General features: G+C 48.5%; 6 protein-coding genes across 6 annotated transcripts; 3 read left to right on the top strand and 3 right to left on the bottom strand.

Moving 5' to 3' along the window:
- Positions 1–218: 218 nt before the first annotated feature.
- EYB26_002975 (uncharacterized protein) lies at positions 219–2,003 on the top strand (the record flags this gene model as incomplete). Its single annotated transcript, XM_054262279.1, has 4 exons — positions 219–262; positions 342–594; positions 656–957; positions 1,016–2,003. The coding sequence occupies 4 exons, from the start codon at positions 219–221 to the stop codon at positions 2,001–2,003; spliced, it is 1,587 nt and encodes a 528-aa protein (XP_054118254.1).
- A 716-nt stretch (positions 2,004–2,719) lies between these two features.
- On the bottom strand, positions 2,720–5,098 carry EYB26_002974 (uncharacterized protein; the record flags this gene model as incomplete). Its single annotated transcript, XM_054262278.1, has 1 exon — positions 2,720–5,098. One exon carries the CDS (start codon positions 5,096–5,098, stop codon positions 2,720–2,722), a length of 2,379 nt encoding a protein of 792 aa, XP_054118253.1.
- Positions 5,099–5,912: 814 nt separating this feature from the next.
- Positions 5,913–6,622, top strand: EYB26_002973 (uncharacterized protein; the record flags this gene model as incomplete). Its single annotated transcript, XM_054262277.1, has 2 exons — positions 5,913–6,045; positions 6,123–6,622. 2 exons carry the CDS (start codon positions 5,913–5,915, stop codon positions 6,620–6,622), a joined length of 633 nt encoding a protein of 210 aa, XP_054118252.1.
- Positions 6,623–6,749: 127 nt separating this feature from the next.
- On the bottom strand, positions 6,750–9,907 carry EYB26_002972 (uncharacterized protein; the record flags this gene model as incomplete). Its single annotated transcript, XM_054262276.1, has 2 exons — positions 6,750–7,484; positions 7,544–9,907. 2 exons carry the CDS (start codon positions 9,905–9,907, stop codon positions 6,750–6,752), a joined length of 3,099 nt encoding a protein of 1,032 aa, XP_054118251.1.
- A 510-nt stretch (positions 9,908–10,417) lies between these two features.
- Positions 10,418–11,901, top strand: EYB26_002971 (uncharacterized protein; the record flags this gene model as incomplete). The annotated part of the gene is made up of 6 exons (XM_054262275.1): positions 10,418–10,507; positions 10,578–10,646; positions 10,734–10,820; positions 10,879–11,001; positions 11,058–11,777; positions 11,830–11,901. 6 exons carry the CDS (start codon positions 10,418–10,420, stop codon positions 11,899–11,901), a joined length of 1,161 nt encoding a protein of 386 aa, XP_054118250.1.
- Positions 11,902–12,242: 341 nt separating this feature from the next.
- On the bottom strand, positions 12,243–13,301 carry EYB26_002970 (uncharacterized protein; the record flags this gene model as incomplete). The annotated part of the gene is made up of 4 exons (XM_054262274.1): positions 12,243–12,595; positions 12,650–12,836; positions 12,896–13,041; positions 13,097–13,301. 4 exons carry the CDS (start codon positions 13,299–13,301, stop codon positions 12,243–12,245), a joined length of 891 nt encoding a protein of 296 aa, XP_054118249.1.
- Between the last annotated feature and the right edge of the window lie 9 nt (positions 13,302–13,310).

Genomic DNA, 13,310 nt, shown 5'->3' with positions numbered 1-13,310 from the left:
TGCCTGGAGTACCGTCTCGCTCTTTCTGCCATCCTTTTTTCTATTTTGTTATTGCAGCTGTGTCTAACCAGTTGCCAGAGCTTCCTATATTTCAGAACTCCGCTTTTCTACTGAAGCGGGGAACAAACTGTCCAAGTATACCCCTGATTCGAGCTTGAACCAGTCGTTCTATTCTATAGAGACCGTGAAGTCGACATTCCAACACAACAACCGCAACCATGGCTGGGAATCAGATGCATAACATGACAACCCTCATAAAGAGGTATGATTTCGGAATATACCTTTACGTTGATCATCGAAGGTGGAATGCAATACAGATGCTAACGACCACTCACTTGTAGGCTTGAGGCAGCGACCTCTCGTCTTGAGGATATGGCAATGTCATTCGAAGGAGCAAGCCCAACGAACCACGTCAACCTCGCGACTCCTGTACAACAAGCAGCCATAAAACCCTCAACCCAAGCTCCTTCCCCCCCTACCCCGACACCCGAACCGGATCCACCACAAATCGAGGACTTTGATGCATTGATTAAGAGCGACGTTCAAGCGTTCGTTGATCTCGGAAAGCAAATTGGAGGACTTGTTGGAGAACAGGTATCCTCCTTCTCACCTGAATACCTTATATTCTTGGAACGGGGTTGACAGAATGAACCAGGCCGAGGCTGTTCTTCAAGCATTCCAAGCCGAACGCACCTTTATTCTCGTGACTACGAAAGCAAAGAGACCCGAACCATTGGCCCCAGAACTCATGACAGAACTCCATAAAGCATCCGATACTATCAACAACATTCGCGAGTCCAACAGATCTTCTCCGTTTTTCGACCATTTCAGCGCTATTGCTGAAGGTATAGTTGCGCTGGGATGGTTTTTTGAGCTTAAACCGGCGACCTTTGTCAGTGACATGGTGGGCGGAATTCAATATTATGGTAACAAGGTATTGAAGCAGTACAAGGATAAGTGAGTACTGCAACAGGGAGGATCTCTTGATCTAAATTGAATGCTAATCCTCGGATAGAGAACCACTACATGTTCAGTACATTCAAGCATACTACAAAGTCTTCAAGTCGCTTTCCGCCTACCTCAATAATCACTATCGAACCGGCTTGACATGGAACAATAAAAGCGACCTCAGCGCTTTGGAAGCATTGAAACAGATTCAGTCTGGCTCAACCAAAGCAGCACCCGCTGCCCCTGCACCAGCGGCTGGTGCACCACCACCACCTCCCCCTCCCCCCCCTCCCCCTCCACCACCAGCTGACCTAGCTGTCCCTCCTGCATCGCAACCCAAGGGAGGGGATATGAACGCGGTATTTGCCCAGCTCAACCAGGGCGACTCCGTTACATCAGGTCTCCGCAAGGTAGACAAGTCTGAGATGACGCACAAGAACCCTAATCTCCGAGCAGGATCTACCGTTCCCGAGAGATCTGACTCTCAGAGCAGCTTGGGATCACCCCTCAACCGTGGAAAGTCGCCTGCACCCGGCAAGAAGCCCAAGCCAGAAAGTATGCGGGCCAAGAAACCTCCCCGAAAGGACCTCGAGGGCAGTAAATGGTACGTGGAACACTTCGACAACGTCTCTGACGTCGTCGAGATCAACGCCCAACAAAACCAATCCATCCTCATCTCCCGCTGCAACAAGACAATCGTCAAAGTGAACGGCAAAGCAAACGCAATCTCAATCGATAACTGCAGCGGCCTCTCTATCATCGTTGAGTCGCTGGTCAGCAGTCTGGAGGTGATCAAATCCACCAAATTCGCGCTTCAAGTTGATGGTGTTGTGCCCACTCTGCTTTTGGACCAGGTCGATGGTGCTACTGTCTATCTTTCTCCTGCAAGCATCAATTTGGAGATTTTTACTAGCAAGACCACCGGAACGAATATCTTGTTGCCGCCCAAGGAAGGCACGGATGACGATACGACGGAGTGTCCTGTTCCGGAGCAGATTAAGAGTTACGTCAAGAATGGCTTGCTTGTTAGCGAGATTGTTGAGCATGCTGGTTAGAATATGGAACAGGTTGCCGCTGGCAAGTCCATCTATGCGTCTTTATGTACTTGGAAACCTCGTTTTCTCTATGTTGAGACCACTTGTTATCTAGATAGTGTCTAGTATATTCTTGTAGATTAAACTTTTAGTTCACAGGTGTCATGTGAAGTAGAAAGCAATACCTTTTCATTATTTGGAGGCCATGTCTCAACTACTTGGATCACCACCATAAACCCAGGTATCTCCTGTTTTCTTATGACCTTGGAGTGTTTTGTGTCGTTACGCATCGTGCACCTGTGACTGGTGGCGGATAGGGGGATCAATAGACTCTTCAACACACCCTTGATCAACCGATTAAACAAGGGCTGGTAAGTTACCTATTGGCGATATATTGAAAAGTATTCGGAAATGGGACATGAATGGCTATCTACCTATGGTTCTTTTTCTGATACTTAGGTATTGGACTTCCTGAAACTTCACGCTCTCAGAACAACCCATACTTGAAGTAATGGATAAAAATTTTGATCCTTCATACCATGATTATACACATATATTGATAGTAACTAAGAATGTTTATGCACCCATACCCAACTTGAAAATAATTACATGATTGTTCTCATCCCCAAAGGCCGCTTTCCAGCAGTAGGCCATGCCATCATACGTCCACGCTAGAATCAATCCAGCACCAGTACTTATGGTTGTAATTATGAATATGGTGTGTAGATATATACAACTCATTCCTGAGAATCCGAGCTCTGCTCACCATTACAGCTCCACTCTCTGAGCCTCTGAGCCAAAAGGCTTTCGCCGATGCTAGAATAACCGGTAGGCGAAGTAGCAAGTTGGTGAGAATTGCCGTAATATTTGCTGTCATCGTTGCTCATTTCTGCGTCATCATTGCAAATATGTGGGGATTTTGGGGGCAGGGGAGAACCTAGAGACATCTCATCGGACGGCGAACGGTTTCCTGATTGCCATATATCATTGTTCGAAAAAAAGGACGGACCATCATCTTCGGTAGACGGTCCTCGTGAGTTGGGAATATTGAGTTTGAATGGTACGGGTTGGACCTGCTTGTGATTCGAGGATGCAGATGGTGAATCAGGATAGAACTTATCGTCAAAGAACTGGCTGCTGGTAAGTCCAACTCCGGTGCTACGTCTCCGATGGCTCTTGTCAAAAGCCGAAGCATCGCCAGCGGAATTATTTGATTCCTTTACGGGCTTGTAAGGGCTATATCGAGGCTCTGGAAGTTGAATTTCATTCCGTAATTTCTCTTTCCCATCAGGAACTCTGTTGGCAAAGACGACGCGAATGGTCGAATGGAGGTAGAATCGACCCTTACTTGGGCAGCAAATATTCAAATGAATAAGATACCTAAGAGTAGGCTTATCTTTCGGGTCACTTGTAGGATTGAGAGAAGCCTCGGGACGGTCAGTCCCCAGATTTTTTCGCGCAGTCAATGGCATGTCAATTATAGGACCTGCAGAGTAGCTGCGTTGCCTAATGAATGTTTTGGTGCCTGGTTCCATGTCGTCAAGATCATACGGCACCAAGAACAGTTTGACGGCTGTCTTGTTGGGATTCTTGATGACAATTTGCAGCTGACCTCGTTGAGGAATGCGATAGGAGCCGCCCGGAGGAGCCCGAGCCGAATCGGAACGACTTGAACGTTTTTCACGTCTCTGGCGCTCGCCGCAGTCTGGACTCGGTATGGGCGTGCTTGAACCACTATTATCATAAACTCGTGTCTTTTGCACACGAGGCCGCTTCTTCTCGCTCGAACCATTGCGAGATTGTGCATTTTGAAGATCGATCAACCCGACGTAGGGGCTAGGACTGTCGTCGGAGATAGACCGACCAGGCCCAGACGTTGGATAGCTGTAAAAAACAGCGGGAAACGGCACTGTAATATGTGGCGGGCATTTCAAATTAGATTTACATTTGCCCCTGCCTAAAACACCAATTTGTGCCGTAAAATCCAGAGGCTGTGATGGAGTCGTGGACATTCTGCCACGCAAGATGGACTCTTCATACGAGCCGACCATTGATGCATGTATGCGAGGAGATGAGTCTGATGCGAAGGATGGGCGCCGCAACCGGAAATGTGTTTGTGGTGATGACGATGCAGGTTGAAGGCTATAGAATGATGAACGATGTGGCTGATAGGCTTGGAGGCGTGAATCTTCGCTTCCGTGAGCTGAGGCAAATGACCTGCTTAGGTTGAAAGTTCGTGATTGATTGGGTGGCGAGCCACGTAGCTGCACAAATGCCTCTGACGGCAGCGTTCGCCGACGACTGTGCTTGATACTCTTTTCGAGATCATCAGTGGACTCACGCTTCGTCGAAAAATCTAAATCGGTATTGTTTGCTTGATGCACTAGAGGACTGGTCGGCGCTTTAAGGATGTAACTTGATGAGAAAGATCCTAAAGAAGGTGCCCGGGATCTTGCACCTAGTACACTCCTGACGTGCTGCCCGGCCAACGGGCTTACTTCAGTGTCCCGGGGTATGTGCCTCGCAGACGCAACATGATTGAACCATGGAGTGGTAGGCGAAGAGCCATATCGTTTGAAGGAGGGAGGCTGTGGTGAGCTGTTATACCCGTCAAAGTCCGGAAATTTCGTTTCCTGGTTTTGAGCAGCACCCTCTCGAAAGTCACCGGAATGCAGTGCAGAGCGTGGACGCTCAATTTCCGATGGTTTCGCTAGCTCAGATCTCTCGTCAACGCCGGATGCATCTGGTCGGACACTGTCCTTGTCTGACGTCGAGTCAGTGTTTCTCTCAAAATCCAGTGACCAATCTTGAAAAGATGAGTTTGATCGAGCAGGTTGATTTGAAAAATTCTTCTCTACATATTGATGTACCCAGGTAGGACTTTCTCCCCGCTTTATCGACTGGATGAGCTCCTCTCGGCTCTTTGAGTGTGACGTCAAGAAATGATAGTTATAAGTCGAGCTGTTTTGAGGCGATGATTCGCTCATCTCAATCTCTTTGAACTGATCTTTCTTCCATTTTGAGTCTGCAGAATGGTTCCTATGATTTCCGGTTTCACTGTTGGGTTGTCTGGCTGGAGGCGAAGTAGATCTTTCCGGGTAATGGAATATAGGCATCTTAAACTTTGGTTAGACGACCTGCAGCTATATTGAACTATACCATTGCAGCCAGGGTTTCCGGCCAAAAAAGACCTTTTTAATGTTGAGGTTTCAGAAGCAAAAGAAACCTCCGACGGTCACAGATAAAGCCCAGAAGTAACAACCGGGTGGCGGTAAGATGGTAGAGATGGCGTAATCTGGTTGGCGTCCTGGCCAGTACGGGTAAAGAAAAGGTCCAGAGGCAATAGGCAGACAACAAGCCCAGCACAGCACGAGACGCAGGAAAAGACCGAAAAAGAGGTTGAGTGAGGTCGAGGTTGGGAAGAGAAGTTGAAGAATCAATGACTCGATTAACTAGCAGAGGGAGACTTATCAAGTGACCGAATGACCCGTCCGTCGCCCGGCGGGTCCTGGTGAAGTCAGTGGGCGATCTATCTGTTCGGGACTCGGGAGGCCCTAACACTGCTGGTTAGCTAACAGATAAGTCAGCATTAAGTCACTGGTTAACTAGTTAGTTCGCCAGCACATAAGGTCTCGTGGTGTCGGTGGAAGTGCCCAACAACAACAACAAATACGTTGTCACCTCTGGATGCATGACAGAGTACTCAATCAAATACTATAGAAAAGAATAAATGAGTAAATGTCCACGATGGCTGAACTACGATGACTGGATCAATTCTAGCGCATCTTGGTAAGTTGGCACTTGCCTAACTTAGTGTGCCGGGTGGGGCTGTCCATGTCTGCGGAGTCAAAAAAATTCACTCTTCACTCGAAAGAGCAACGTGATTGCTCTCAAGTGCTTTAGTATCTACACTCACCATACACCGTCAAAATGTCTACTAAGCGTTCTCGAGCTACCGACGATGCCGTCGATGCAAAGACCGCCGCACCGGAAACCCATAAGCGCAGAAAAGGCTTCACCGTTGGACCGGAAAATCTCCCAGATGGCACATATCGGCGCAAAGGTATATATATATACATCTTTCCATGATAAATTGGCTGCTTTGCAATCACCATGCTAATTTCCTTGGGTAAAATCTAGCACAAAAAATAAAACGCGACCTCATTCAAAAAGCCAAAGTGAAAAAAGCATACGCCAAAATCAAAGCCGCCGAAGAAGCGTCCGCGCCCGCTGTTCGATCTCTCTACTACGATAATGAAGAAGCACCCGCCACAGTCACCACAAATAATGACGAACCGGCAGATCCATCCGCTAGTTTAGAATTACATCCCGACCGCCAGGCCATGCTCGATGCTCCGGAGCCCTCAATACCCGAAAAGCCAAAGATCAACCAAGAAAACAACAGAGATCGAAGCCGTCAAAAGCGACGACCAAAGCCATCCGCCTTCCAGAAAGAGATGGACATAGCCGAGAAACGCAGAAAAGAGCAGGAAGCGCGTCAGAAGGAGAGGGACCTGAAAGCTAAAGAGCGGCAGGCAATGACGAAGGCGAGGAGGCCCGATCAGTTCGGAAAGCGGAGGTTGGGCAGGGAGAGTACAGTGTTGTTGAGTAAGATACAGAGGACATTGGGTTCTCAGTAAAACGTGCAAGGCTCTGATTTAGATTAAGATACCCTTTCTTGCGGTTACATATGACTTATGTGTATAATGATTGATAAAATTGCATATTACAGCCAATTATTTGCATGTGCTACCTGGGTCTGAACTACTACTGCGTAGTCCCCTTGACACCACCAGACTTCACTTTCCTAAAACATGCAAATTCGCCCTTGGTATGCTCCCGCAACTTCTTCAATATACCCCTCATCTCTCCCAACTCAGCCTGTAACTTTGTCCGAGCCTCATTGTTCGTCCGTCGATCAAGTTCCAGATAAATCTGACTCTGGATTGAAGACGCCTCCTCGGTAACATATTGCGCCATTGTCTGCGCTATGAATTCCGTGTCGAGAGTGGCCTGCATCAGTGCAGGAAGTGTATATTTGGAGCGAGACTGAAATGCGGTGAGTAATGAGGTGGAGATTTTAGTGACGAGATATGTGAGAACACTGGTCAACAACGGGTTTGCCTGAGCCGAGGACGAGGAGGTTGACGAGAGGGATGTTCCTGGTTGGACGGGGATGGTTGTTGTGATTTCGGTGTGGACAAGGACGAGCGTCAACATGGTAGCGTATACGTATGGCTTGACTTGCTCCGGACGGCTTGTGTTGGGAACCCAGTCGGCCGCTGTAATGCCTTCTTGGATTATGGTATGTAAAGTTGCGCTTGTCGGGTTGGTGTATGATTGAAAAAGTCTATCATCAATCTGGCCGAGTACGTCTCGGATGGTGTTGGCTTCATCGGTCAGTTTCACCGAGAATGCTGTCTCGAAATTGGATACTAGCTGAGGCACAAAATCGGTTTGAAGTGCCTTGAGGTTCGATAGTGTCAAAAGCATCCGTATATTCTGGGAGTCTAGTTAGTACCTTCATCAATAAGAACAATAGTAACGTAGTTGAGACTTACTCTATTTCTTGCATCCACATTGTCCGTTGTGATAATGCTAGATGCAGCGTCAATACTCCTCACTGGAACAGTAGGTTTCAAAGCCCACTCCTCTTCATCGGCCATCTTGACCGGCCGCTCAGCATTTTCCACAAGGCCACTAAGAGCTTTGTAGACACTGGTTACGAACTGAGTTCGCACCATCTGCAGCAATTTGGCCGGAGGCGGCGTAACAACATCGACTGACCCAGCCTTGCTCATTGCTTCCGAAATATACAGTATCTTCTGCATTCCAGATAACACACTGCTTTCAAATGCAACAAAGAATCCTGGCATTTTTGTGAGTTCCCGTCTTTCTGGGTCTCGAGTCCAGTCTTCGAGCATCTTGCAGTTTTCGGCATCTTTGTTCCATGCAGCGCAAGCAGCTCTTACACACCTCTCGCGAGAAAGGCTGACAAGGTTCTTCAATCGATCATAAGAAGTGCTTCCTGTCTCTATTGGAGACATTGCGGACATATCACTTGCAGCCGTACCGATAAGAATCAAGAATTTACTCAAGTAGTGAACGCTACTCAAGGAGTTGGAATACGGGGGCCAGAATGCAAACTCTTCCCATGCTTCACCACGTCGGGGTGATGGAGGAGGTAAATTCTTAGGGTCGAGTTTGAAGCGAGATTCTGTGGGTGTGATACGGCTAATGGGGGTGATAGGACTTGGCGGTAGGGGCGAAGCTAAAAGAGAAATATCTTCTGGCGGAGGGTCAACGAATAGAGATAGAACACTCTTGCGAATCAAATCAACGAGCTCGATGATTCCATCCTGTAGCTGTCTCACGCCGTCACTGGAAAGACGATGGTGCTTGCGGCTTTCACCTTCGAAGCCTGCAGGCAACATCTTCTGTTTGCTTCCGTTAATGAAAGACTGAGCCGTCTCCCAAAACTCTGTAACTTCGCCGAGTAAGCCGGTCTGCATGGAGAGCAGCTTTGTCAAGTAGGTATTAATGCACTCCCATAGCTCAATTATTTGATCAGTGTCGAGTCTATCCTGCGAATCGGCCCCATCTCGCGTTGTTACCCGCAGAAACGTTGTCATGACCTGAGTGCTAGGTTTTTCTCCCATCGCAAGTCGTCGTCTGAGGATCTCAATCTCCACGCTTGATCGCTCGCAAAATGTGACAATTTTCGTTTTAAGGAGGTCGTAACGGCTTAGAAGCCAAATCCAAACAGGGTTATCCTCCACACCCAGTTCTAAGAGTGCCCCAATCAGTTCCATATGCTCTTCAACCGGTCCTGCTGCAGTCATATGCGAAGATGATGCATTGACATCACTTAGACGGTGCCATAGGTCTCGTTTGAATGCCTCGACCTGCTGTTCAACATCCACCCACATTCGTCCAGTCGCCAACATCGTATGGCTCTCTTGGTCTATCAATTGCCGTCCGCGCGTTGTTGCACGATCTGCTAGCTGTCTAGCCTCGTTCCTCAATGTCTTAGCGCGGCGATATTCGTCGAACACTGACTGATAGTCTCGTTGTTTGATCGCCCTGGCAATATTGCCTCCGACCTCATACACTGCTCGGTTCCTTTCGACCGCATTTACTAATGCATAAAGATTCTGCTCGCGATCTCGTCCACCAAGCGCAGGACCCCATAGTTCTTCTGCTTTGACGGATGCCTCAACCAAAGGTGTCCGAATGCCTTTAACTCCATATTCGGCCTCCTTTGTCAGGGCAGTCTTTTTCGCCGCTGGCGCCGGGGCCGGAGGCGCGGCACCGGCGAGTGAGTACCGATATTGACCGCTTGCTCGATGAGACTGAGGCCTGACTTTGGCTGCTCCTTGATCCCGCATCTCCGTGTATACACTATCAATGGTCGCCTTTGCTCGCACGAAACGTTCGAAATTGGCTTCGACGAGCACCTTCAACGATGCCGATTTTTGATCGATGGATCGCGAAAGGAATGCAAGGCCTTCAAGAAGCGAGTCAGTAGACGCATTTTGATGCGCCTGGGCTAGGAAAAGAGCGGGCGAAAACGACGTCGAAGACAGAAGATATCGATTTCGTAGGCGGGGGTCTTCGTCGACAGGTATACGTCGCTGCTTGAGAATGTGCATCACACTGTCAGAGGACCCCAGTGGATCAGGCTCATCCTTAACAGAAATATTATCCCCCGAAGCTCCTGTCCGCATGGAACCCGTTCTCATGCTCCTACTGTTGAGTCCAGCAAGCGCCGAATATCTCGTTGATCGTCTGTTGGATTTGGGACCAGCCCCTGTCGCGACATCGTCAGTTTCGGAAACGTCGTCCTCATCTAGTTCAGCGGGCCACTGATCTGGAAAGGCATTTTGGATGCCATAATGGCTAGCGACATCGATATCCTCAGCCATATCGACGCTGTAAACCTGTGCAAGTCGTAAATCGTAACTCGTCAAAATGGCAGGCGCCGAGGCGGAGCTGCAGCTACTCCTGTCGTGAGGCTACACTAACTCGATGGAGAACTTTCCGGCCAGAAGACCGTAGTTAAACTGGAAAGTAAATAAACCGCTCATACAGTAAGGTATAACCACAGCCAACTGCTACGTCGCATTGACCCATACAGCGACTACTTTCGTCCAGTAACTTAACAGGCTAACTGTTGATGTCACAGCAAGCCGAGTCTAAGTTCCGAAACGCGGAAGTTGGCAAGGTTTAGCCCACTCGATTTTTGCGGGTAACAAACGGGAATCGGAACTTGGTAGCTAAACCGGATAAACTCTTCACTCTACCACTCTCCGTCCTACAACCTGCCTTTTTCTCTCTGTCCTTTCTCCTCTCTACGCAAAAATTTCCATATTCTGGGCGGAGTTTGTGTGAGCATCATTTTTAAAAAAGTCTTCTGTTGTTTTACTCCTGTCACAATGATCTCTGCGCGTGCTTTCGTGGCGCCCTCCCGCCAATGCCTGCGGGGACTGCGAACTGTTCCTGCCCAAGCCTCTCCATTTTCTCAGGTATGCTCTAGGTCAAGCCTAGTTCTACACCTCAATTGCGCATTGCTAACGTATGTGGACACATTTACAGGCTCGTGGATATGCTGCTGCCGCTGGCGGTAGCCGTGTTGGCGCATTCAAGGGACAGAAAGGCTCAGATGTATGGTCTCCAACGCGTGGCGTCTGCTAATGCTTCCGCGACCCCTCTTGCGAAATAGAAAAGGTCGACTAAACATGATGTGAATAGGGCAACTATACTGTCACTTTGATTGAGGGTGATGGTATTGGACCTGAGATCTCTCAGTCCGTCAAGGATATTTTCGCTGCGGCTAAGGTGCGCTATTTCTTGTCGGTTGGAGAGCACATCGGAAGCTTACTTATATATATTATAGGTTCCTATCAAATGGGAGCCCGTCGACGTCACACCAATTCTCAAGGATGGACGAACCACAATCCCAGATGAGGCTATCCAGAGCGTGCAGAAGAACTACGTTGCTTTGAAGGGTCCTCTTGCGGTTCGTTTCCGTTCTTCCGGTAGTCGGTTACGGTACAGTACTGACTATCTTTGCAGACCCCTGTCGGAAAGGGACATGTTTCATTGAACTTGACTCTCCGCCGCACTTTCAACCTCTTCGCCAACTTGCGACCATGCCGCTCCATTGCTGGATACAAGACTCCATATGACAACGTCGACACTGTGTTGATCCGTGAGAACACCGAGGGTGAATACTCCGGAATTGAACACGTTGTCGTCGACGGTGTTGTCCAAAGTATTAAGCTTATCACTCGGGAAGCCTCTGAGCGTGTTTTGCGCTTTGCTTTCCAACATGCTCAGTCCTCTGGAAAGAACAAGGTCCGCGTCGTCCACAAGGCCACCATCATGAAGATGTCCGACGGTCTCTTCTTGAACACTGCCCGCGAAGTTGCTAAGGAATTCCCCGACATTGAATTCGATGCCGAGCTTCTTGACAACACCTGCTTGAAGATGGTTACCGACCCTACCCCATACAACGACAAGGTCCTTGTCATGCCCAACCTTTACGGTGATATTCTCTCCGATATGTGCGCTGGTCTCATCGGTGGTCTCGGTCTTACTCCCTCCGGAAACATCGGTGACGAGTGCTCCATCTTCGAAGCTGTCCACGGTTCTGCTCCTGATATCGCTGGCAAGGGTCTTGCCAACCCCACCGCTCTCTTGTTGAGTTCTATTATGATGTTGCAGCACATGGGTCTTAACGAGCACGCTTCTCGCATCCAGAAGGCTGCTTTCGACACTCTTGCTGAGGGCAAGGTACGTACTATTCGTCACTATAACTTACGATCCAACACTAACAATTATATAGACTCTCACTGGCGATCTTGGTGGCTCTTCCAAGACCCACGAATATGCTGGCGCCATCATCAAGCGCCTTTAAGCTCTTTTGAATATACCTAACTCGCTCCATCTTGTACTATTTATGCATCTTTAGATCCGGTTCACCATCCTACGAAATTCCCCTGTTGCATGTACGACGCGGTCGATCATGAAACAGTTCTTTTTACAATGTACTCGAATGTGCTAGTAATCAAAATAGATTTAAAATATATTCAGGCTTTACTGTTACTGTTCTAAACATTTCTCTTTAGGTTTACGCGGAACTCTTTAGAGTAATTTGACAAGACAGTTCTTAGGTATCTCTATGTTAGGAAAGGCAAGTAAAATACATCTAGTATACAAAGACCAATGCCGGCCATCTATAAACAAACAGCCAGATGATCAGCGTCGTCTTCCATGCCGCCTTGTCGTCGTACTTGCAGCAGCAGCACCCTTTTTATCTTTTTTCGACTTTGCAGTTTGCGTCCGCGTACTTCTCGTCGCCGGCGAGCTTACAGCTTCTGCATCACCCTCCTCGGCGTCCTTATCATCGGCATCACCGGCATCGCTATCTCCTTCCTCTTCGCCATCCTCATCTTCATCCGCGTCCTCCATTTGTTCGTCTTCGGTGCCGACGCTTGCTGAAGATGGCCGCTCAATTTCGACTTGTAATCTTGTAGTGCGCGTGCCGCGGGTGGATGCTCTGGTAGGTTTGCCGCGACGGCCACGAGATGGTGCGGGGGATGAGCGCGGTTCTATAAATCGAGTCAGCTCTGGTTCAGACAACCCAAAACTTCAACGTCTCCTACCGTCAGTATCAGCGACGGTGCTGTCCCTCCTAGATTCAGGATGAACAGATGTCTCCGGTGATTCTGATCGCTCGGCTGCAAGTCGTTTGGCAAACATCATCTCGCCGTATTCGTCTTCGGGTAATTCGAAAGGGCAGTATTCAGATTCGTCCGAGTCGTCCGCATCTTGAGAGATTATCGAGTCCTCCTATATTTAATCAATTATTTAAGAATCACAGATTGAACGCCAACATTACTTATACTGACCCTTTCGTCCAGCGCAGGGAGATTGTATAGAGAACCGAGCTTCTTCCAAATTCCTGGAATCCGGGTATGTTCTTCGTCTGCCGGTGCGTAGCCTTGACTCTTCATGTATTCCGCTATAGCCAGCATCCTAAAATGTTTATGCATCCCTGTCACAAATCAACAATTGTCCATCAATTCGAATAGTCGGAAAGGCATGAATACCAACGGGCTTCCACCTTACGATGCTTTTCAGCAACGCAGTCTCTTGTTCGTCGGTCCATGGATCATTGACCAAGTCATACTCTGGATCTGACTTTTGTGCACCATCCGTTGGACTGTGGGCGGAGGTTGACTGTTTTATCGTCTCGACTTGCGGCGTGCTGGACGTTGGGCGCGATGAGAGCTTTGGGCGTTTTCTGGGAGGCATTTTGATGGC

The sequence above is a fragment of the Talaromyces marneffei genome, chromosome 2, assembly GCF_009556855.1.
Source record: "Talaromyces marneffei chromosome 2, complete sequence".
NCBI lineage: Eukaryota > Fungi > Ascomycota > Eurotiomycetes > Eurotiales > Trichocomaceae > Talaromyces > Talaromyces marneffei.
Note: the sequence above shows the minus strand (reverse complement) of the source record. Positions and strands in the feature narration are given on the sequence as shown.